Genomic DNA, 25862 nt, shown 5'->3' on the forward strand with positions numbered 1-25862 from the left:
GTATCTTACAACCAGTGCGTTTTAGATTCCAGAAAATTCAGTGCATTATTGCCTTTGTATATTAGCAAATATAATGATTATTTGAAAAATGTTGCAGAAGGTGCCTAGCATGTGCAGTCTTATCATCATTTACTCTGTATAGTTTTTCTTTATTCCTTTTTTATTTTTTTATTTTTGACAGGCAGAGTTAGACAGTGAGAGAGAGAGACAGAGAGAAAGGTTTTCCTTCCATTGGCTCACCCCCCAAATGGCCACTACGGCCGGCGGGCGTGCTGCACCGATCTGAAGCCAGGAGCCAGGTGCTTCTTCCTGGTCTCCTATGTGGGTGCAGGACCCAAGCTCTTGGACCATCTTCCACTGCCTTCCTGGGCCACAGCAGAGAGCTGGACTGGAAGAGGAGCAATTGGGACAGAACTGACACCCCAACTGGGACTAGAACCCGGGGTGCCAGCACTACAGGCGGAGGATTAGCCTAGTGAGCTGTGGCGCCAGCCTCTCCCTTGTGTTTTTAAGATTTATTTATTTATTACAGAGAGAGAAGGAAGTGGGGAGGGAGTAGAGAGGCACGTATGGAGAGAGAGATATCTTCCATCCACTGGTTCATTCCCCATATAGTTGCAAAAACCAGGACTGAGCCAGGCTGAAGCCAGGAGCTGGGAGCTTCTTCCAGTTTTTCCACATGGCTGCAGGGGCCCTCGTTCTTGAGCCATCCTCCTTTGCCCTCCCAGGCACATTAGCAGGGAGCTGGATCAAAAGTGGAGCAGCTAGGACTTGAAATGGGGCCATATGGGATGCTGGCATCACAGGTTACACCACAATGCTGGCCCCTATACTTTTTCTTTACTACAAAGAATATATATAAAGAATGAAAAAACCCTACTGGAAATAACAGAAGTAGGGGTGCTTTTGGTAAAAAATGCTAAAGTTGTTTTTTGACAGAAGAAACAAGAACAGAATTCCAAAAGCCTTAAATCAATTGTTCTAGCCTGCTTGATCCCTGCCTTCCTCAGAAGCCTGCTCTCTGGACACTATGGGTGTAGGGGCTAATCTTATTCTTGCCTTCAGCTTGGTCCACACCAATCTCTTGGCTAGGGATGTTCTCTCTACTCTTTGTCATGCTAACTTCTTCTTTCTCTTCATTTACTCTCTGAAGAAATCTTTCCAACTTCCCAGAGTAAAGCCAGAGCCCTATGATCTCACTGTGCCTTCATTGCATTTATAATTTATAAGTATTGTTATTATTGGATTTTCTAAATTGCTGTCTTCCCTAATATACTTTACGTCTTCTAGGTCAGGAACTCTGCCTAGAGTGCAATGGCTGCCCATTAGGTGAAACACAAACAGAAAAACCAATTAACTCTCCCCATCCCCCTAAAAAAATAAATCAATCAGAAGTGTACAGTATTTACATCCTGTTATATGTGAATATTTGTATAATCCCAGGGGTTCATAAGAATCTTGGCAGCACTTTGGATGCCGATGAGAGAATTTAATTCGTTACCAAGATTTGAAAACAAAATATTTGACAATTTATATCAAAAAGGAAAAAATACAAATATCTTTGCTTCTCCAAGTTAGTTTACTTGAAACTAGATGTATGCATGTTTATTTCTAAATTTCATTTAAAGCAATCTTGAGAAATTTGGTTTTAGTATATAGAAATTACAGCAATTGGGGGGGTCTCTGGGAACAAAAGGAAGAGAGAATTTTAAAGAAGAAATAACAGCAGAATTATGTTTGCAGTTAAATCTTGTAGAGTTAAAGGAAAATTGAGAAAAAAAATCAGATTACACAATTGTATTGTGCAAAGTGGGAAAAAGCAGACTTTTGTAAGAAACTATTGTATTGGTGTTTGGAAGGGGTGTGAGAACAGTAGACTCAGAGATTGGTAGTTAACACCTCAGAATCACACAAGAAAAAAGTGTGGAACATTTGCAGGGAGGAAGGAAAGACCATTTGGTACTCATACGTTAAAACACATTTACAAACTTGTATCTTAGGAAAAGGAGAAATTGGGAAATTTCCAGCAAGGTTGGCCTGGTCAGAGACCCATGTAAATAAAGTTCCACATCTTTTGTCTGTATAATGACATGAGGATGTCCAATAAATGCAATGAGGAGTGAGTCCTGCAGGAAAGGCCATCTTATTTTCAAAGCCACAAAGGTCCTGTGGGTGCTAGCCCCAAGAGGTCCCAGCTCTTGTCAATGCAAGGGGATTTTATAGCACATTCTTAATAATGGAAGATATTTCTTTAAGATGTAATCTTTTTCATTTTTTAATGTTTTGCAATATTATTTTTTTCTCCACAAGGTTTAGTTTCCTGGGAGTGACTGAGGAGCTAATTCCTAAAGGTGGGTAAACGGCTCTTGATCTGCACTTTCCTTTTAATTGAAAGGCTCTCAAAGGAAAGTGCCTAAAATAAGCCTTCTTTGTTAATGTTCTCCAAACACAATTCACTATTAAAAAAATATCAAGATATGCCAGATACATTTAGGTTCTAGCCAAAAAAATTCTGGTCCATGAAGCACCAGTTCCTACCAAAGATGGCTTCGTCTTTAAAGGATTTAATAACAAAGTTGGAAACAGTTACATTGGAGCACTGCTATAGTGTCTGCATAGTTTGGGGTACATTCTGGGTATAGGGGGTCAGAAACGATGCTTTTTTTTTATCTTATTTCCATTGGTTCACCTCCAATGGCTGCTGTGGCCGGTGTGCTGTGGACAGTGCATCGCGTGGATCCGAAGCCAGGAGCCAGGTGCCTCTCCTGGTCTCCCATGTGGGTGCAGGGCCCAAGCACTTGGGCCATCCTCCACTGCACTCCCGGGCCACAGCAGAGAGCTGGCCTGGAAGAGGGGCAACCAGGACAGAATCCGGCGCCCCGACCGGGACTAGAACCCCATGTGCCGGTGCCGCAGGCAGAGGATTAGCCTATTGAGCCACGGTGCAGGCCAGAAATGATGCTTTATTATAGTGCATTGTGATAGTGGTTTCTCCTCATCCATATTATTGTTCAATTCAGTGTTCTTTAAAGACATATTACATGAACAATGACTAGAGCTAACATGTATTGACAAATTAATTTGTGCCTGTCAGTGGCCTAAGTGATAATTTTTTTGATATAAAGTAAAAGCATGTTTCTTTACTGTTGATGCAAGAATGCTCTCAAGGGTAGGATAATGAAAAAGTTTGAATATTTAAGAAGGGTTACTTCTGTGTTTAGAACCAATGAATGAGAGAACTTCAGTACCAACTTTCCTAAATACAGAGATTTTACACAACATATACAAGCTTATTACCCTGCCCTTTTAAAACTTGTTATATAAGGTTGCTGTAATACTTCATGAAAAATTGTTTTTTAAAATATATTGCACAAATTAGTTTCCTTTATTTCATGTAGGTTTAGTGGAAATCACTGAAAGATATGCAGCTGGTGGACAGATACACTGGTCTGGAGGATTCAATAAAAACTAGTAGAATCCAGCAGGGGATGCTGGAAGACAGCTGAAACCAGCGGCCAGAGGCCACATGCTGTGGCCTTTCCAATGTGGCAGTTTTGAGGTAGTTGAACTTCTTACTTGGCAGTTCAGGAATATCAGAATTTAAGGCTTCACCCTAGAAGGCAACATCTTTCATATTCTAATTTTAAGCACTGAGGCCACCCCTGATTCAAGTGTGGGTACTAAGACTCCACCTCTTAAGAGGAAAACAAATTATATGTGGTCGATTTTAATCTACACACCCTTAGCAACTGCTGGCGCACCTGCGGCACAGCAAGTGTCCCTAAAGTTTCTACAATAGGAGTCCTGGAAGCTGGCGGCCAGATGGACAGCATTTACTTCTGCAATGTGTTTGGTCCTCTGCCAGTGGAAGATGAATCAAATTCTCAGCTTTCAGCAGTTGGATTTATGTGTCCTGCTGTTGCCCCATATTTTCTTCTCTAAACCATTGACCAAAATGTCTTTTTGTGTGGCTTGGGTTTGTTACTCGTTTTAGAGCTCTACCCAGTCATGAGACCAGAAAAGGTCAGAGCTAAAAGAGACTCAAGGGCTAAAATATGATCTCATTTTACAGATGAGGAAATTTAGCATTGAAGTAGTTATGTGCCCCGTTGAAGGTCAGAAACTGATGAGTGACAGAGCACACCCTGACTCTCCTATTGCGGTCCTGACTTACCTGGAGAATGGGCATCTTGTTCACCTAACTGTTCCTTAGAAACAGCCCATCCGCCTTGATTCAGTCTATTTCATCATGAAGCATTTAAAAACAAACTAGTGATTTCCATCACAACTGTTTAATCTTATATATTGTATCAGTCAGTTTTTCCTCATTATACCAAAACACCTATAAACAGTTATAAACTCTGTCCTTTGTTCTAGACCCTGTCTAGCGTACTTGGGCCTCATTCCTTTGTAATCATAACCTCTACTCTACCACCAATGGCTCTACTCCCAACATGTGTGTACTGATGGTCCTCTTCCCCACTTAATGCTGTATAATTGTTCAAACCTGGTAAATGCCACTCTTAGGATCATTGGTTACTATCCTCACTCTGTCTTTTATGACCTTGTCTAAATATGATCAGAGTCGGCGAACTTGGAAGGCTTCCATAGCCTTGGCAACTCATGACGACAGCCTAGGGTGGTTACTGGCGCCATAAACTAGAGTGTCAATTTGTTGGGTCAACAACAGGAGCCACTGTGCACTTGTTCCTCATGTGGGATCTCTGTCCTTAATGTGCTGTACATTGTGATTTAATGCTATAACTAGTACTCAAACAGTATGTTTCACTTTGTGTTTCTATGTGGGTGCAAACTGTTGAAATCTTTATACTAAATTGATCTTCTGTATATAAAGAGAATTGAAAATGAATCTTGATGCGAATGGAAGGGGAGAGGGAGTGGGAGAGGGGAGGGTTGCAGGTGGGAGGGAAGTTATGGGAGGCGGAAGCCATTGTAATCCATAAGCTGTACACTGGAAATTTATATTCATTAAATAAAATTTAAAAAAAAAACACCTATAAACAGCTACTTTTGCAGTAAGGAGACTTACTCGGTCATGGTTTTGTAAATTCTCAGTTCAAGATCAAGCAGTCCCCAACTGTCTGATAAGGCCAGGAGATGGCGATTGCAAAGTGAAAAGTGTTGGAAATAATCAAGCTTGGTTAAAGTGTTCATATGAGGCTTATTCAGGGCAGAAAATGAGAGACAAGCCCAGTGACTTTTAAGGAGTACTTGGAAGTGTTTCAAAGTGGCCAGAATTTAGGCAGAAGTTACATGTTCCATGACAGTAAGTTTTCCTTTGCCATTACACAGTGATCATATACTGGTTTGGCCCAAAAGGTAGGCTTTAGATAAGCAGGGGTGAATTTTTCATAGGCTGTAGATTAGTGTTTTCACAGCATGATTGGCTAATAGCATCTTTAGAAACCGAGTACGTTGAATAAAAAGGTTGCTTTAAGAAGGACATTTCTGGGAATACAGGCAAAAAGGAATGTATACACTGTGGTGTCATGGGCAAAGCTGCCGTCTGCAGTGCCAGCATCCCATATGGGCACCAGGAGTGAACCAGAAGATGGAAAATCTCTCTCTGCCTCTCCATGATTCTGCCTTTTAAATAAATCTTTTTTTTTTAAATCACATAATGTTGATCTAGATAACCAAGAGGAAACCACTCTGCTGCATGCCATGCAAGTCAAATTGATCTAGTTAACAAGATATGCAGGCCTCTACCTGATACTTCTCTGATGGGTCTCAGTTGATGTTTCCTTTCAGCACTTTGCAGACGCTTCTCAGCAAAAAGAATCACCGAGGGAGCCAGGAAGCAGAGAGAGACAAGGAGGTTAGGCTCAACTCCCTTAATAACCCGCCCTCTCAGAACTACCTTCTAAGTGCACACGCCCAGTGACCTAAGATTTCCACTAGGACTACCTCCTAGATACCACAACTGGATTATGTTTCCAATCTCAGTGCCATCAATTTATAACTTTTAGATTTAACGTCCACATGAGGTCAGGAGTCAAATTTTGTTCAAACTATAGCACACAGCTAACCCATTTTCTCCATCCATATTCAACATTTACTGAGTACCTACCAAATGAGAAGCACGGTTCCAGGCACTGGTCTATGTTCCTGAAGACATCCAGAGACACATACAAGAAGTTTTTCTTCTAGTTAGAAAGTCAGAATGCAAATTTTCCAACACTCACTGTTCTCTAGATCACTTATTTGATCATTCTGATTTATCTTTATTATATAACACGGTTCACCTGCCTCCTTTCCTCCATGACCAAGGGACCAAAGATTCTTCTCTTGGAAACAGCACATCTAAGGATTGTGAGATTTTTTTTTTTTTCCTTTTCCGACTCAGAGCAGGGATTTGGAGTGGGTGCTAGTAAAACTCTCCATGGATCAATGGTGGTCTAGTCTGCTCTTTAATGAGGTGACAGCTTTGACTTCTCTAGACCACAGGGACTCTAGGTGGCAGCCCTCAGTACAGCCGTGTTAGCTTGGATTTCCTGTTTGCGTGGTGCCCGGTCACCATTAGCTTTTGTCTTGTGTTGCTCGCAGCGAATTCACCTTCCTCCCGATCCAGCCCGGAGAAGGGCTGTTCGGGACGCCTCCTTCGCCCTCAGGTCCACGCCTGTCCCGGCTCCCGGAGCTGGGCGGGAGCACTCTTCCCGCACCGCCGGGAGCAGCCCGAGGACGGCGGCCCCCGCCCGGCTGGGGAGGGGCAGAAGCGGGCCCCCCACCACTGCGGGCGACACCCAAGGCCGACCGAAGGCTGGCCTTCCGAGAGGCGAGGTGGGAGCGAGGCGCGTCCCGCGGGCCGGGGTGACAGTCCGCTTCCCGACGCGCCGCACGCTCCCGCCCGAGGGGAGGAGAAGGAACCAGATGGGCGGGCTCGAGCGTGTGCGGCGGCGGGGCCGGGGCCGCCGGCTCCTCCCCGCCAATGAGCCTGTCTGCCGCTCGCCGCGCTGAGGCAGTGCGGCGGCGGGCGCGCCGAGGCTGCCGCCCAGCGCCCTCGCCCAGCCATGCCCGGGCCCTAGCGCGCCTGCCGCAGCCCGAGCCCCGCGGCCCGCCGCCCCCAGCCCTCAGCCCCGCGCCCGCCGCCGCCTCTTCAATGGGCAACCTGCTCGGCGGGGTCAGCTTCCGCGAGCCCACCACCGTGGAGGACTGCGACTCCACCTGGCAGACGGACTCGGAGCCGGAGCCTGAGGAGCCGGGGCCGGGAGGAGGCGAGGGCCCGGGGCAGGAGCCCGCGCAGCCCCCGGAGCGAGCCGGCGGCCGGTCCCGCGCCAGCCCCGCGCCGGACGAAGACGCAGAGGCGGCGGGCGCCGAGCAGGTACGCGGCCCGGCTGGTGGCCTCCGGTCGGCCTGGGGCACCCCTGGCCCCGGCCCCCCGGGCGGGGAGAGCAAGCGCTGGGCCACTGTCGCGTGCGGAGGGCAGGGGCGCCGGGCGGCTGCTGGTTCCCCCCACCCCCGCCGCCGCCGCCGCACGACCCCTCTGCGCCCTCGGGTGCCCCGCCGCCCGGGGATCGGGGGCCTGCGGTGGCCGGGGGCCTGGGGCCGGCCTGTGGGCGCGACGGGAAGTCCCCGAGGCAGAACCCAACTTGGACGTGTGTTTTCTTTGCTTCTGCAGCGCGGCTCGGGAACGCGAAGGTGGGGTGGGAGGTACCTGTCTAAAAATAGAGCATTGTGGAAAACCTTCTAGTGTGCGTATTCATGGTAAAGCCGGATCCCGAAAAGAGGGGACTGCACTTGCCAAGCAGCCAGCACTGGCCCCTCCAGGGACGTCTGTAGCCATTGAAAGTCTCGTGGGTAGAGGTCCCCATCCCAGGTTGAAACGCCACGTTCTTACCTCCGGAAGGCCTTTCTCTGAGGAGTTCAGGGCACTTGGAAAATCTTACCACCAGAAGACTTGTTGATCCAACTGTGCTTAAATCGTTTTAATACAGTTTGCAGGAGAGGTTAGGGAAAAGAGGAATGCCCGCTGGCAGACTAACAGTTATCAGCCTCAAAAGCAGAAACTGTGGAGGTGCTGTGAAGAAGTGTGCCCCGTGAGGCTGTTGGAGGTTTGTGGCGCCGCCTTAGGCCCTCCCGTTACCAGCTGCGGGGGAATGCGAATAGGGAAATGGAGCCCAAATCCACTGTGGGTTTACCGGAATCAGCACCTAAACATTAGCGCCAACAAATCCCATTGATGATCATCTCTGCTTAGGTAGAGAGGAATTATAAAGTCAGGACAGGTTCTGTGTTCAACATGTGATTGAAATGAGCTGTAATTTTAAGGAGGGGGTGCTGTTTTTAATTCTCATTTTAGAAAAAAAAAAAAAAAAACAGGAACTTGTCCAAAATCATACGGAAAAGAATAATGCAAACATGAAAATGTGTGTCACCAATCTAGGAACCTTAGACCTGTTGGAATCCTGAGTGTCCCCTTCTCCCCCTTGTGCTGTGGTTTGCTGCTCTGTTGTTTTGTCTTGCTTTGCAAACCTAGGAAAGTATTAGATGCTGTACTCTAGTATTCGTCCCTTTACTTGTCTCCAGTAACCTTCTACATAAGTTTAGGATATCAAAATACACCAGTTAAGATTCAGCCCCACCAACCAGGTCCAACTAATGTGAGGGAACCGTCAAAAAGTTTGTGGAAAATTCATATTATGAAAAAACTATGTACGAGTTTCAACATTTTTCACACTAAAATAAGCTGATCTTTAAATTTCATTTTCCATGAACTTTTTGAGTACCCTCATAGAGTACAGTTTAATGAGTGTTTCAGTCTGTTTAGTTGCAATCCCAGTGAACAAGTGACCATACCAAGCCTCACTATTTCTCCTTTAATGATTAATTTTCCCCTCTAATGATTATTTTTTCTAGTTAATATCACCATCTAAATATCACCATTTCTTCTAAAGAAATCTTTTTGATTTTGCTTTTTTACTATCAACCCCATTTTATCCATACTCTTCATAGTCAATCCATTTGCAAGTACTACAGGATTTACCTCTAAAGTATGTTTCAGACTGACTACTCACAGCTTCAGTTGCTGTCATCTTAGCCCCAGTGAATACTGGACAAATGATAGTGCCAACAACCAAACCAGAAAATCTAGGGACACAGCAGCTTTAGAGTTTAAGTGGAGAAATCTCTTGAGTTTGGTATCCTTTTATACATCCAAGGGGAGTTGTTAAGTAGTTGATTATACCTATGAATGGAGGTTTGGCCAAGAACTGGAGGCATCAGCTTCTAAGATCAGAGATATTTAAAGTCCTAGAAAGATAGGCGGTCATCAAGGAGTGATGAAGAATGAGGACCAAGCCTGGGGTAGAGGGTGTGAAGAGGAGGAAGAAGAGGAGTCAAAGAGGAGACTTATAAGGCAGACTAATGAGACAAAAGGTAAACCAAAAGATTATGGTATCCTCAAAGTCAGGTACTGACGATGTTTCAGGAAGGAGTGATGCATGTGTTGGCCCAGTACTGCCTGAGATGAGCATTGAGAAATTGTTTGGAAAGATGAAGATTTGTGGAAGTTCACAAAGAGCCATCATGATGGAATTCTGAAGACAAAAACTTGGTTGGAATGAGTTGTGGGGAAAAAGGGGGAAGCAATAGTGAGGTAGGGAGTAGGGGTATTTCATTAGTAATGATTTAGTATGAAAGGGAGCAGAGGTATGGGTCTAATTGAAGGTGGACTTGAAGGAAGGTTTTGTATGCTTATTACAAGTTGGAGGAGTATAGGAAGATGCTGGCACAGTTAGAGTTTGGAGGTTGCAGTCATTCTCGTAATAATACTGGGAATCAGGTAGGGCATGAGTCATTGTCTTCATTTCACAGATGAGAAAACTAAGATCCAGTTAAGTGATTTGCTTAAGGCCTAGCAGATATTAAATAGCAGTGTTCAGACTCACCCTCTTCTGACTCCAAGTCTTGAGCTGTTGAAATCAAACCAAAGTTTCTGGATTGGTAATGTCCTCCACTTTTAGTGGAGATGAAATTGATTCAGACCTAATTGGTTGGACTTGGGGCTAGGACCCAGGGATTCCAGTTCTTGCAGTGTCACTGAGGTCTGGGTCACGTTCAACTTCACTAAGCCTCAGTTGCCTTGTTTTGAAAATGGAAACACTAATAATTATCAACCAGGTGTGCTGTAAGAATCAAATGAAATAATATGCATGTAAATGCTTTGTAAGTGGAAAGTACTTTCTATACAAATGTGGGATGATGATTCATATGGTTGTAGCTCAGGCTAAATAGATTCAGAAACTTGCTAGGCAGAGCTATTTTGAAACTTGTGGCAAGGACCAGGATTTATGCTTTTCTTTGCTTATGTAACATGACAGAGTAACTAATGCTAAACATCAGAGGATCTGGTGTTAAAGTATTCTGTACTTGTAGTAGTAGTGAGAATCACTGCTTGAAAAAGTGAGAAAATTGCTTAGAGGGTGCCGGTCTGTCAACACTGGTAGGGGTGCAGGATGATAAATAAAGGATTTGGGGCAAAGCTCTTAATGAATAGTCACTTCTAAGGTTTGTAATCTTTTTCATCATCCCCATCAGTCTCAGTGTCCTTCCGCATGACACTGGACACAAAGCACTTTCTCATACTTTATAATAGTACATATAGTTCGAGAATACAAATCAGTTATATTGACCTGCATCTTATACTTTAAAAATGACTTCTTAACAGTAGGAATTTTGCTTACAATATGAGTAAACTTCTACATGTAAGTTACTTCAATCTGATACTCATTCCATTTAAGAGCTTCTTTTGTGCTTTATGTGTATAGGTTTTATAGTTGCTGATTTATATCAGTCACATTATTATGAATGATATAATTTAAAAACTATTATTTATTCTAAAATCTTTTCTTAAATATTACTTTGCTTCCCAGTATAGCTAAATGTTGCAAATTTAATGGCAGTTTTCTTTGTAGAATTTATTATCCTGACACTTTTTTTTTAGGATTTTATTTATTTGAGAGGTAGAGTTACAGAGAGAGAGACAGAGAGAAAGGTCTTCCATCTTCTGGTTCACTCTCCAGATGGCCGCAATGGCTAAAGCTGTGCCAATCCAAAGCCAGGAGCCAGGAGCTTCTTCCAGGTCTCTCCGGCAGGTACAGGGGCCCAAGCACTTGGGCCAACTACTGCTTTCCCAGGCCATAAGCAGAGAGCTGGACTGGAAGAGGAGCAGCCGAGACATGAACTGGTACTGCAGGTGGAAGCTTAGCCTTCTATACCACAGCGCCGACCTTCCTAACACATTTTTAGTATTATGTATTCTAAAATAAATTTTGTTATAAGCTCACTTCTGTTATGCATGGTAAAATGTATGTCTTAAATTCCTTTTAACTTCCCTTTCTGATGGATAATGACACATAACATTTGACTCCCACTGGGCTTTGGTGAATAATAAGGTTTTTTTATTTAGTAATATCGCTTAAGATAATGCTTTTGGTTCAAATTAGGAAAATTGAGTGCCAACAAATGTTGCTAATAAGCATTATCAAAAGGGTATTTATAATATTTTTGTTAATATGAAGCCAGGAGCCCAGAACTACATTCAGGCCTCCCATGTGAGAGGTGGGGACCCAAGGACTATCCTCTACTACTTTTCTAGGCACATTAGCAGGGAGATGGATTGGAGGTAGAACTGCCAAGACTCCAACCAGCATTCTGATACAGAATACCAGCTTTATAAGTGGTGGTAACCCACTGCACCACAGTGCTGGCCCTGGACAAGTTAATAATTTAAGCTTTAAAGAAAGCTTATTACAAGTTGGAGGGGTATAGGAAGATGCTGACACGTGGATGATCATTATTTTAAATTTGTTCTGGAAATTTCTCTGTGAAATTTTCTTACTTTGACATGTAAATAGAATTTCATGTTTTGTTTTAGGGTCTTGATTCTACTGAAGCAACTGCCAAACCAAAGAGAAGTTTTTATGCTGCGAGGGATTTGTACAAATACCGGCACCAATATCCGGTAAGAATATGGATTTTTTTTTCCCAAATGTAACATATTTCCCTTCTGTTTTACTAATTTTATCATGTCAGAGAGGAAATGTGCAAGAAAGATCTTTGTGCCTTTTCTGTATTTCCATATGCTGGAGATTGATTTATTTTTTCCTTCAGCAGAACTTCAAAGATATTCGATATCAAAATGACTTGAGCAATCTTCGTTTTTATAAGAATAAAATTCCATTTAAGCCAGACGGTGAGTAATCTGCTATCTTGGTAAGAAAGCAGACTTTCCTACTGTTCCATGGTTAGTGCCTTTGTTCATTGACTAGTTTCACTTTGCTGTGCAGTCTAATGTGTCCCCAAAGTCATAAGCACTAGAATTGTGAGCACCCACTTAGTAAATGTTGGAGGAATTTTTTAGATTCGTGATATCTTCTCACCAACTGTTTATCATGGCTGTTATCTGAAAGGTAGTAAGGGTGACTTTTGTGAGAGGAAAAGAGAGGAGAGTTTCAGGAATTAAAATTTTAGATAATTAAAGATCATTAGAAGAGATGAAATTCGGCTTTCTCATCCTACAGTTTGGGTCGTTGAGTCTTAAAGCCTAAATGACTGACTTGGCGGGTCCATCAACTGAGGTAAATTTGTGTGTAGATTCCGGAGTGTCCACTGCTCTTCCCACTGTGCCATACCTGAAAATTCTTAGCATGTGATTAAAAAGTACTGTTTGTATTGAGAATTTCTTGTCAGTTTTCAGATTTAAGGGTCAGGAAACTACACCCGTGATCGTTCAGTGTTCCAGTGTCTTGGGCAGGGAACTATAGATACAGTAAATCTCCTAACTCTGTGTCTCCTTCACAATTCTGCAGTTGCCCTTGGAGGAGTCTTTTCCAAATCCCTAGGGAGAGGTTGCAGCTGCTGTGGTCGGTTCACCACAAAATTGTGTATTTCATTGAGGTACCATGCTGTGGTTCAGGGTGGGCATCCTAACTTTATCCAAGTCAAACCAGTGAAGCCAGCTTCTTTCCTTCAAGTCCTTATTTGGGTGAAGTTACCAGACAGCTCTGCTTCCTGCTCTCTGCTGTCAGTGGGAACTGAGCCAGATCCACAGCAATGGAAGCCTGGGATTGAGGGTTGTGGATTGCAAGGCTTGGAAAGTGGCAGACCCTTGCATACTTTGGTGAACTTCAGGAAGCTGATCCAAAGGTTGGGTGTTATATCAGCAAAAGGGAGTCCTGTCCTGTGCAGAGTCATGTAGCACGTGGTAGTTAAGACTTAGACACAATGTGGAAATGGCCAGATACTATAAACTGGTGGTACCTGGGGAAAAGAATAGCTGAGTTATGTTTAGAGAAATACTGTGTTTTTGTATAAAACTGACTAAATGGCCACATCATCAGTTGTAAGGACCTTGACAGACTTGTGAATCAGGGACATTTTGTTGTAGTGAATTATTATAGGGAACAAAGGCATGTGGTGAAAGGGACTTTCACTTTGTGGAACCAGAAAGACCTGTGTCCTGTTCCTAGATTGACTTTTTCCTGGAGTGTGACTTGGAACAAATCACACAATCTGTAAGAGTAAAATGGAAGATAATACTCTTTGGAGGAGTTTTTTGAGGATTAAGCTGGATAATATACCCTGTGTATCTGATTTGTTTGGGAAAACCATATAGTATGCACTCCACAGCTTTCTCTTTCATTGTTTTCTTCCTTTTAGCATTACTTCTCTCCTCTTTTCTTTGTCCTTTGCTTGTTTTCCTCTTTTCTTTTTCATTGGCATGCATTCCATTTTGATCCTTTCTAATACTTAAAGAACTATCTTAAGCCTCTAGGATAGGGATTGGTAACCTTTTTCTGAACAGATGCATATATGTAAATATATATGTAATATTTAAATATATTTAAATAAATATGTAAATATTTCAGGCTTTGTAGAACAGTTCTATATTGCAGCTACTCGACTCTGCTGTTATTGTGTAAATGCAGTCATAGACAAAGCATAAATGAATGTGCATACCTGTTTCAATAAAACTTTATTGATGAGACAACTGGCAGGCTATGGTTTCTCAACCTCTGCTTTAGAGTACATTGCTCAATAGATTTTTTTGTGATTCTTGATTTGAGGTGCCATGAATATTTTTTTTAAAAGTTAGGCTTCTTGTGTATTTGATGTAGGAAATGCATCTTTCAAAAACATTATCATTTTGTGCTGTTATTAAATGTTAAAGAATTTTAATTCAAATGATAATATATATTCACATTGTTTTAAACATCTGGTTCACTTTCTAAATGTTTAATACTTAGGTGTTTACATTGAAGAAGTTCTAAATAAATGGAAAGGAGATTATGAAAAACTGGAGCACAACCATACTTACATTCAATGGTCAGTTATGTATTATCTGTCTCGAACCATGTCCTATTTAATCGTGTATGTTTTCCAGACAATGTTAATACAAAAAATTATTTATTTTTTAAAAAATAGGCTTTTTCCCCTGAGAGAACAAGGCTTGAATTTTTATGCTAAAGAACTAACTACATATGAAATTGAGGTAAGACAGGCTTATTTCATTTAACATGAGATGATTTTATATATTACTGTCTTGGTAGCTGCTGAATCATTTCAGCTGATGTTGTTCTGTTTTTGTATTAGGAATTCAAAAAAACAAAAGAAGCAATTAGAAGATTCCTTCTGGCTTATAAAATGATGCTAGAATTTTTTGGAATAAAACTAATTGATAAGACTGGAAATGTTGCTCGGGCGGTTAACTGGCAGGAAAGATTTCAGCATCTAAATGAGTAAGTAAAACTTCTGTGAAAAATTTGGGGCCAGCACCGTATTTTCCTGTGGTTGGAGTTCTTTATAGAACACAGGAAGAACTTGCAGTTGGGCCAAGAATTTGAATTCAAAAGCTGATACATTTTATTCTCAATAATTCTGTATTCTAAAAAAAAAAGAAGAAGAAGGAAAGAATGAAATTCTATGTAGAAACACTGCTATTCAGCTTTAAAGCTGTTGCCCCCTGAGAGCTCCCCGCTGCTCACATTTCTGACATATTTCTTGGAATTTATGCTTATTGGCTATATTAAGTTATTTGTGTCCCCTCTGGTGTGCAGTATGCTTTTTTGGGGCATTATATCTTTTTAGATTAAATTCATGAATTGAAAATCATGTAATAAGAATGAGATGTGTGTCTTGTTGTTTTTGGTTTTGTTTTTTACTAAAGAAGAGGGGAAATTATAATAATCTTTAGATTAGTTTACCTGGATTTGTTTTGCTGTATTTTACTTGGAAATTTATAAATTGCATTAATACCTGTAACCAAAGTATATTTTAAAAAATATTTTATTCATATACAACCTGACTTTTTAAGAAAATATAGGGTGACTTAGGAGTGCTGTCCTTTAAAATCAACTTTTTAGCCTATTATAATTGTCTAAACTGGACAAGTACTAAGAAAAAACAGTAAAGTAATTGCTCTTTGACCAAAAAATCTTTATGCATCAGTTCTCTGAATTTTTTGCAACTTTCATCTTATTTTGTTGAAATGACTATAAAAAGGTAAGCCTTCCTTTTTCTTTATTGCTTTTATAAAACCAGTATTAAAATGGTAGCGTATACTAAAACACTGAAGATATGAACATACTGCTTTATGATCCTGGCTAGAAAATTAATTAACTCAGAACTCACGTTAAGGTTGATTTATATAGGGTACTGAAAGTATAGGTATATATCTCTACTTAAGCATGCAGGTAACTATTTCTGGAGGAAGTTTCTGAGCACTTATAAGACACTGTCGAAGAAAGCTATATGCTAGTACCCTGTTGACAAGACGCTTGACAAAAGTAAATCTTTGGAGAAGATCTGATAGTACTTTATCTCTCATGTGCTCACAATTAGCATTTTAGAGCTCCTTCCTCCCCAGCTTGTGGTTTGGGTTTGGAGTAACAATCTTGCTTAGTAAATTTTGTTTGAATGTATAAGTGATAAAAAAATATATTCTTCAGCTTAAATCTTCCTTTGGGGTTTTATTATCAGATCCTCTGATTTACAGCCGGAAACAGGGCCCTCTCTAGAGGCTTTAATTAAATAGTCTGGCTTGAGTCAGAGGAGTGGGTGCGAGAGCCAACAGTCATGTCTCACTCCTCTGCCCCATCCAGCTACCTTTCTTTCCTTTCCGCCACCATCGCCTCTCTTTTTTTCCTTTTCCAGCTGTGAATTAACTGTCTCGGAATCTGCCGGAAAACATGTTTCCTCTCTGGGGCAGTGCCAAAAAAATTTTATTGACTAGATTTGAGCAAATTATAGGGGATGATATAAAAACATCTATTCCATTTTCTTCTTCAGTTGAGTTCTTTTCTGATTGACTCATAAATGTCATAACTTATTTGTGTTTTAATCTGTATGACATCTTGAGGTTTTTAGGGTAGGCAGGAAACCCAGTATATTTATACTAGCTTAAGCAGAGGGAAAATATTGAGTCCAAGTGAAATGAAATAAGGTTGAGTGAACAAGTGACCATTATTAAAACTGGTGAAATGTTTTCAAGCACAAAAGTATAAATGTATAGACCAACCACAAAGATGCATTTCCAGTTTTATTTGTAATCAGCTTGGATCGCTGAGACATTCTAAATCATATTTTAGGCCCTGGAATCTCTTTTGAGTCTTACATCTCCTAGCTCTTCTGTTTTGTGAGTGCTGTCTTCACCAAACTACTCTCCCTGACAGTTTCAGCTCTATTTACTGCCCTTCCCTTTGCTGGAATCTGGAATAGCAGCTTCCCTGTTTTACCTGCTGTTTCCAACACAAGAAGGGTTTTAGCCACTCTTCTGTCTTACAGTTTGTCTCTCATTGTAACTTTTATTCCAAATCATATTGAAACACCCAATTGCTTTCTTTTATAGTTTTGTGGTGGACTTCTGTTAACTGTTTTCATCATTCCAAGTTTTCCTCTTTTTTATGCAATTGAAGAATATGTAGAAAAGGATACCTGTGGACAGAAATTTTGCTTGACCATTTGTCTCATTTGCCTTTGATTGGTTATGTGAAGCTGATTGCAGATGTAGTATTTGTTTTGTCATGTAGCTCCTTTTTGAAAAAATGCACATCCACCTTTCCATATGTCTCTTTCTCATAGACTCATGAAGCAGATGTTGCTCAAGAGTTTTGTCACTAAGTTTTTGGAATATACAGACTTCATATGAGCATAACAGCCAAGTCAGCTCTGCTGTTAGTGGCACATTTTCTTAACTTCATCCACATTTTATTGTCTCTAAAGACTCTTACATCCTAACTATAAAAAGTACAGACTCATAGAACTGAAACATTATCTGTAGAATGTTTTTACCCTTTGGACTTCTCAGAGCTGAATGTTAAGATAACACTGTTGCAGTAAACACCCAGAAGGATGAAGATGATCATAACTGTGGGGTTTGTCTTTTCCAGTATTCAGTTAATTTGAATGATTATGCTTTTTGTTTTTTCCAAACATCTCTCCTAACAAACTATAAGACCATGGAATTATCCCCTTCCATCTCTCAACCTCCTTCTCCACCTTTCTCAAATAATTTCCTACTTATTCCTAAGTAAAAACTCAAGACATTTTTGAAAACTAGGACAGGTATATGCAGTGCTTGTGCAAAGTTAATGCCTGAGATTTAAAACAGGCTTTAGGAAGTTAGAGGTAAGTGATGACTGTGGTTATGTAGCAATATTGTGTAAATAAATACCTGGTTTGTCGATGACACATGAATTTATTTCAAGATTTGGCCAACCATGTGCAATAAGGCATGGATTGAGCTGAGTGAGTGAGGGTGGGTAGACAAAAACACATTTGGAAAACATGAATCAAGTAATGTTAGTTTTGAGAAAGAAAGGAAAGATTTTAGTGTAATCTCATGGAAAATGCATCATTAGAATCAAGGCCTTTAGAAATCAGATTTAAAATTTTTTGGTAGGGAATAAGGAGGAAGGAGTGTCTTGGGATGTTAGAGAATTCATTTGTCAAGTTGGGATAAGTACAAAGATGTACTAAACCTTTAATGGACAATAACAATAATGATAATAGTTTTAAAAAGCCTCTAATATTTATTGAATTCTTGTTGCCCTGAATATGTGTCTTGTCGTTCAGTTCTTATGACAGTCCAGCAAGTTGCAGGACATATCCCCTGTTTTACAGATGAGGACACCAAGAGACATTGTAATTACACATAGCTGCTAAGTGACAGAGCCAGGGTATGAGTCTGAAGCCCACCCTCTTGACTATTGAATTATGCTCTGCAAAATGTCAGTTCTGTATCCTTTGTGAGAATTGGTTAATCAAGGTAGAGTAGTTTTTGCTGCTTTTCTTCTGAGTGGGCTTATATAGTAGATTTTGCTGATCAAGTGATGTAAATTGCAGCACTCAACTGTTAGCTAATGTGTGTATTTTCAGTACTGGGTACCTGCATCAGAACCAGTACATTGGTGGTGTCACAAATAAATGCTCTCTTTAATGAACAAACAATTCAACATCGGTGGAGATGAATTTAAATCTAAATATTTTCCTAATAGGAAGAACAAAAAATAAACAAAGGCAGTTTATTTCATACTTTTTAGTTTCACATAGATTGACATTACATTGAGGCGTAAGGGTTTAATACCTTCTAATTTACTCTTCTCAATGGTGTCTAATAAGATCTTTTTCAGAAAGTCTTTACGAAGCATGTTTGTATGACTTACAGTTCCATAAAAAATGCTTCTCTGATAATTTTCATTCCCCTGCTTTCTTCCACTTGACTTTCCCCTTCATTTTATTCAATCCTCTTTTACAGGTCTCAGCACAACTATTTAAGAATCACTCGCATTCTTAAAAGCCTTGGTGAGCTTGGGTACGAAAGTTTTAAATCTCCTCTTGTAAAATTTATTCTTCACGAGGCTCTTGTGGAAAATACTATTCCCAATATTAAGCAGAGTGCTCTGGAGTATTTTGTTTATACAATTAGAGACAGAAGAGAAAGGAGGAAGCTCCTGAGGTTTGCCCAGAAACACTACACGCCTTCAGAGAATTTTATCTGGGGACCACCTAGAAAGGAACAATCAGAAGGAAGCAAAACTCAGAAAATGCCTGCTGCCCCTGCCCCCAGTCACAACAGTCAGACTTCTGTGCACAAAAAATCCAAGGACTCCAAAAACTCCTCCTCATCTGCTCATTTAAATAGCAAAGCAGTGGATGAAAAAAAAGTAGCACCACAAGAACTTGGGGAAGAAACAGATAGGCCCACCCCAGAGCCCAGCAATGAAGCTACCAAGCCAAGAAACACAGACAAGGACAGTAACGTTGAAAACCCAAACCCACAACCTGAAAAAACAGCTACTAATCCCACAGAAAAGAACGAGAGTGCATCTCCTGAAGAAAATGAAGAAGGTGAAAATCATAACAAAGACAATGAGAATCCCGGAAATACAAGTTGTCATGATGATATACTAACACAGTGAATTATCAGAAAGCCTACAAAACAATTTAGGTAAGGGAGGAAAAAACTAGTATGGCATTTTTCCTAAAGAACAGAGATGAGTTCACATTTCAAATTTTAGCCATCTGTTTGTGATTTCTGTTGGAAGCATTTTGTGGTTGTTTGTTTTTTTTTTTAAATTTTGAACGATATTGAATTGGATATTTAGTAAGTTTTAAGACAAGATCCAATAAATGAATACATTCTGTAGTGCTTTTAGGATGTGAGTTTTTAAATTCTGTATAGAATTACTTTTAAATTAGTTTCAAGGTATCTAGAAATAATCATGTAGTATCTGATAAATCAAATAGAGTCTTTGAAGAGATTACAGTCTCCATGAAGAAAATCAAGGGGATAATTCCATTGTATTGTCATTCCTGATTTATGGGCTAACTCTTTTAAGCTCTAAGCAAGTTTGGTTTTCCCAGATGCTTTCAGAAAGTAATCTGGGTTCTTTGATTACAACACCTCCAGGTGTTTTACATTCTGATAATGAGATGGATGCCCTCATCTGCCAGTGTTACTATCTTTTCCTTTTCCCCTCTTTCCATGCCTACTCCTGAGCCACCATCTCTGTCAGCCACCATGTACATTTCTAGTATACATTAGGATAATCACCTAGAGCAAAGCCTAAATGAAACAGAGGGGGCTTTTAGTTGTATGAGTTCAAGAATTTACTTTGTTTAAAAGAATAGAAAAGCTTTTTGTTAGTGCATAAAAACACATTTTGATGCACAAGTCCAGGAAAAAAACTTTTCTCTCTGTGGCTGTACCCTATCAATTTAACGGTTGATTTTGATGCAAATTACCAAAGAATGAAAAACTAAGAAGGAAATTACTCACTTTTAAGACATGTTTCTTTATTGTCAAAAAGGCAGTAGTTCCTTTAAACATGAATATCTCAGTATTATGTGAGTTATGAAATTAATAATGTTTAATCCACAGGGTATCTTTATCACACACACGTGCACACACATATAAAAGTTGTCAAAGTTGTCAAACTTTGAAATTTGAGAACAGATTTGAAATTCCATATATACTAAGCACTCAATATGTTATATAACATTGGTTAAGGACAATTTTACTTCCTATAATATATTACAAATTGGAAACCTAAACACTGCAATGAGAACTTTAAAGCATTTATACAAATATAGTTCAAGCAATTAATAGATAAAGCATTTTCATTTTATTTCATTTAGAAAGGAATTTATTTTTTTGTGTCTCAGGCTCTCAGGAAAAGTTCTGTTCACTGTGTCCTCCCAGAGAATGTTTACTATGTCCTATCCCATATCATATCGTGTCACCTTCTTTTACCTCCATTGAGCCACGCTTTCAGCAGTGGATTTCTGAAAAATAGTTAAACCTATTAAGGCATATGATTTTATTGCTTTGAAGTTTACATGAAACCATCCAATCCCTAACTAATTTTTCTGAGTCTTAATAGAACTCTTGTTTCATATCACATTGTAGGTACCACGTAGAACATTTTTACATTTTTAATTTCCATAATGGACAACTTTTTTGCTTTTTGTTTTCTAAAGTGAGTATGAGGGTTTGAGGAAACAATCTGCTGTTGCACTTCAGTTTTATTTTTTTATGTACAAGAAATACATAGATTCTCGTTCACGGTGCTTGTTGTTAACAGTATCCCCATAGAGCTCACTAAATATTCTTCATAAGGTTTCGGGCATGAGAATAGGTTGTCAAACTATGCTGAATGGTAGGAATAGGATTAATTTAATTCAAATTATCTCACCAATTCTGCATACATAGTAATGCATACATGGTAACAGTATGCTTCCTAAATACATACTCTTAAAAATTATGATCGGATATTAAAATATTAAGTTATCAGACAGTAAAATAAATTAGTATAATCTGAATTACTTAGAAATAGCAGTATATCAAAATTCCAAGAAGTCAAAACATTTTATTAACGATTTAACTTTTAGAATATTACTCATACTTAGAGATTTCAATTACTATGTCCCATTTAGTATGCAAATATTTAGTTTCAAGGGGAAAGCTGCCTGGCTTCCATCTAACTTGGTGGCCTTTTTCACCATGTTTTTTTTTTATGAATATTCATGTGTTACTGTGTTTCCTACATTTAATGTGGACATAACTTATGAGAGAGTTATTCAATGGAGAATAAATAAGGGGATGTCATTTCCTTTTGCAAATAAAAATTGAGTGTCTATAATTTTTATTATGAACACTTTTTACATTTAATAGTTTTTTTAAATAAGATCTATAGATATGTATTTATGTGTGTCTTAGATAATGAAACGGCCTCTTGTGTCTTACTCGTATGTTTTGTATTTTTAAAAACTAAAATATGCTTGAAGCAGTTTACTGAGAAGCTGTTATAAAAAATTCAGTGAAGCATGGCTAAATAGCTAGAAATATTATTGAATCTTTGCAAATATATAGTCCTTATTGTACCACAGACTGCAAGGATACTAAATATTGACTTGATAAAATAAAATCTTGCATTTCATGGCAAATAGAAGCTATATTGCTTGACTAGTGTAGTACATTTCTAATATTTTGTGCTTTCATATATCAAAGGAGATAAAATATGTGAAAATATTTTGAAATACTGTAAAATGATATTTAATTATAAGCTATATTTCTGTAAGTAGAGAAAAAAGTTTATAAAATTAAGAATATGATACCATTGTACATTTTCATGCTCAATCTCCTAAGAAACTCAGAAAAGATCATAATAGAAGTGAAAGTGTATTTGTTCTCACTAAATCTAGTTGTCAATTCAAAAATTATGTTATCTAGTTTTATTTTGAATTTAGGTTTTGAGATTGTTTTTTCCTAAATTCAAAGAGGAAATAGCAACTCAATAGTTGCTAGAGAGGTTCTAAGAATCTTGGCTCAGTATTAAAAATGTAAACATATGAAAATGCCATAACCCCTGCTGCAGTCATAATATTTCATATTCTTTCATATGAATTTATCTAGTCTGCTTCTAGAGCTTGTATACTTTAATCTGAGTGAAAGTATGATCTAATGAAAAGGGAAAAACAGTGTAGTATTACACCTGGGTTAGTCTTTACAAAATAGATAAATATCCATACCAGTGGTCAAAATTTGGTTACCTGATAGATGGAGAATATACAGTTACTGTTTCAGTGTCATTTCCCAAGTTTGTGGTTGAGTTATGGTTGAGTTCTATTGAGTAACTAAATCTAGTTTTAAGCTATAATTGAGGCACTTCTAAAATCTTTATGATCTACACATCTTTGGAGTCTGGGTTAACTGGGGTCTCTTATAGGATTTTTGTTTTTTAAGATTTCTGGTTTTTTCCCACCCAGAAAATTCCCCTTTCTCATTTGGAGTATACATTAGCTATAATATAGACAGGAATTAGATGTGCTGCAGTCGCTTCAAGTGTAGTACAGTTGTGGAGAAAAGAGGTGTGGGTCAATGAAGATCTAGAAAATTAGGAGAGTTTTGACTACTGGCTTCTTTGGACTTTGAATTCTGTATTGTTGATTTCAGAAACAGATTTGTATGGGTGACCTGTAAAGGGACAGTGTGTACTACCCTGCCTCCTCCCCTGTTCCTGTGATTCAACCCACTCAGCAGATTGTGTTCCCAGGCTGTGTTTTTAGAATTTCTTTACTTGTGAAATTAATACTAATTATAAATATGAATGCCTGGAGGTATCCAGATGTGCCTTAATGAATGGAAACGGCTTTCATTCAGAAGTTTACATTTTTACTCCATTGTAAAATCTTGTCATAAGGAGCTTTCCAAACCACAAATACCAGTTGTTTTGATGAGATTTACTTTGGTGCTTTATCATTTTGAACAAATTGCCATTTGGGGCAGTAGCATCAATTCATAAAGTATACTCACCACAATATTCAACATTGTGTTATACTTGACCAGAAGGGTTTGGAGTAAGAAAGTTTAACCTATATTGTTGTTACACTTGTTTGTGCTTTTTCTTAGCTTCTCTATATGCTGTAATTTTAATTTTAAACATTCCTTAGTTACTACAAGTAATACTTGTCTGTGTTTTACTTCTTGTTCTTCGATTTAGGTGGATGTAAAAACTGGAATCATATTAGAGAAATAATTGAAAGTTTAATTCAACTGTTTGGGGGACTTTGACATTAATTTCAAAAACTTTTATGCCATAGTCTTTGGAAACATTTAAAAAGCACGGTTCTTGCTTTTTTCTATACTACAGAGAGTATTATTTGTCATCTACTTTGTTCTTATTCTGTTGTGATTTGTTTCAGTTATTTGTGGGAAATAACTTCTTAATATGTTTGTTTTCTTGAATTAAAGTTTTCATGTGGAGAATATTATGACGTGCTCTGTGTTATGGCCTGAATCCCTAATGGAAGTAGATTACAGAGAGGGGGAGATAAGAGTCAGAGAGAGCATACTGGCGAGGCAGAGCCAGCACTGAGCCGACCCTGCATTGGCATAGGTGGGTCCTCTGAGCCCCTCGAGTGACTGAGGGCACTAGGCCTGTCATCTCTGACTTCTGGAGAACATACGCCACCTTGGACTCCATATAAAATTTTAATGAACATCAGTTTTTACAGACTATCTACTGTAATTTATTTGCTGCCACTTTATAGTTCCAAAAGTTGTGACTGATTGGGCACCTGCTAGGTAAATTATAGCTGTATCTTTATAACTATCTTGGGAAACATTGAACTACTACTCCCCCCCATACCCCACTTCTTTAATCAAAGTGGTTTTGGGTTCTTTCATTAGGATATATAAAAACCTCAGAGAATAAGCATTAATGTTCACATATGCTAAAAGACTTTTTCTAACAAATATGGAAAATATCGTATTTTGATCTTTTAAATTATAAAGGAGTTGGTAGAACAATTTCCATTAACTAGGGGCATTGGTTATCTAATAAGCTTTGGTCCTAAGAAATTCTGCACCCAAAGATCAAATGAGTGTTATTTCAGGGTGAAAACATTTAGTTTTATGTAAAGGAAAATAATACCAACAAGATTAGAAACAGTAATAAGGAGCTACAGAAATAAAGGCCTAATTAGTGATAAGTGTGTGCAGGTGTCAGAATTAATGGAAGTGATGAAGGATCCAGAAAAGCTGCCGAGCGGGGATGTTTCATGAATCCAGGTCACATTTGTGCCAGGATGTCAGGAATCTGTGTGGAAACAGATCCCATTAGTATTCTTGTTTGAACCAGAATTCTGTCTAGTCCATTTGAAACCTTCCAGTAGAGTGATAGAAGTAATCAAGTGACTAGATACCAAGTTTAATTCCTCTGTCTATGTGTACCATCAGTGGGTGGTTTTACTAATAAGTTAAGTTGAGGAACTGTCTTCAGTTAAGAGAAGGAGTCAGTGATAGGTGTTTGTGAGTGAAGTGTCCATCTCCCATATTGGCCAGAGATGACAGCATCTTTGTTGCGTGGTGTTCCAATTGAGAGAAACAAATGAGCGCCAACTGTTCGATCCTTTGACAGACATCTGTTTTCCTTTTTAAAGAAAGGGTTACTGTTCTATCCTAAAAAAGATATCTGTTCTTCTTTAGTATTATCTAAGAAGATAGATGGCAGACTAAGTCCAGTTACTTTTTCAATTTGGAAACTGATGTGTCCTTTGTAATTTGAATAGTTTAGGAAAATGGGTATGATTCTCACAAAGAGGTGTGTTTTACTTACCACGTGGGCTTGGACTCTAGTGGCCACCGGGTCTTCTCTGTGCTGTGTATTCAGCTGCAATTTGAATTACAGGATGCTGTGCATGTTTGTTAGTACCAATACCATGTGTATGTGGTAGAAGTTGTAACCAGTTTCTGGATCTGTATGGTACTATGACATACTTATTTTATAATTCTGTAATTGTATGGCAGTGTTATGCCAAAAATGGATAAAGAGCAATAGTTTCTCTTGCTTACTGCTATATTTTAAAATACTGGTTCTAAAATAATATATTTAGAGTTCCTTTAGAGTAATTATTTTTAATAACTATTGCCAAGTATACATCCTGTAAAGTAATAAAATCTACTTCATGTTAAGTAACATTTTAGCATTGTGCTACAGTACATTATAATGATTTTGCATGATTAAAATATTTTTAAAGATCTGGAAAAAATGAAGTGCTGGTTTCCTATGATTAAATTTATGTTTTTTATGATTAACATATAAGATTAATATTATTTTTTTTTATCTCCAAATAAATATTTTATTGTGAAGGGTGAAATCTTATTTTTACTGTGATATTTTTACAGGCACATCATATGTATAAGACTTGGATGTTTCTTTGCTCTTTTTTTTACTTTAATGCAAAGTTTTGAAAGTATATTTCATAGAGTTGAATGAACACGAAAGCTAGTAGATATGTGTATTTTGTTTATTTAAGTGGGCTTGTGTTTCTAAGATGTC

General features: G+C 39.0%; 1 protein-coding gene across 2 annotated transcripts; it reads left to right on the top strand.

Annotated features, from left to right (window-relative positions):
• Positions 1-7085: 7085 nt before the first annotated feature.
• OGFRL1 (opioid growth factor receptor like 1) lies at positions 7086-25574 on the top strand. 2 transcript variants are annotated; one of them, XM_062186347.1, is made up of 7 exons: positions 7086-7342; positions 11897-11983; positions 12133-12214; positions 14268-14346; positions 14446-14512; positions 14614-14759; positions 18776-25574. In XM_062186347.1, exons 1-7 carry the CDS (start codon positions 7121-7123, stop codon positions 19437-19439), a joined length of 1347 nt encoding a protein of 448 aa, XP_062042331.1. In that variant the 5' UTR covers positions 7086-7120; the 3' UTR covers positions 19440-25574. The 2 variants fall into 2 exon arrangements, with proteins under 2 accessions (XP_062042331.1, XP_062042332.1); XM_062186348.1 differs by having other exon boundaries at positions 7087-7342; positions 12136-12214; positions 18776-25573.
• Positions 25575-25862: the final 288 nt, after the last annotated feature.

Source organism: Lepus europaeus, chromosome 3 (genome assembly GCF_033115175.1).
Source record: "Lepus europaeus isolate LE1 chromosome 3, mLepTim1.pri, whole genome shotgun sequence".
NCBI classification, from domain to species: Eukaryota; Metazoa; Chordata; class Mammalia; order Lagomorpha; family Leporidae; genus Lepus; species Lepus europaeus.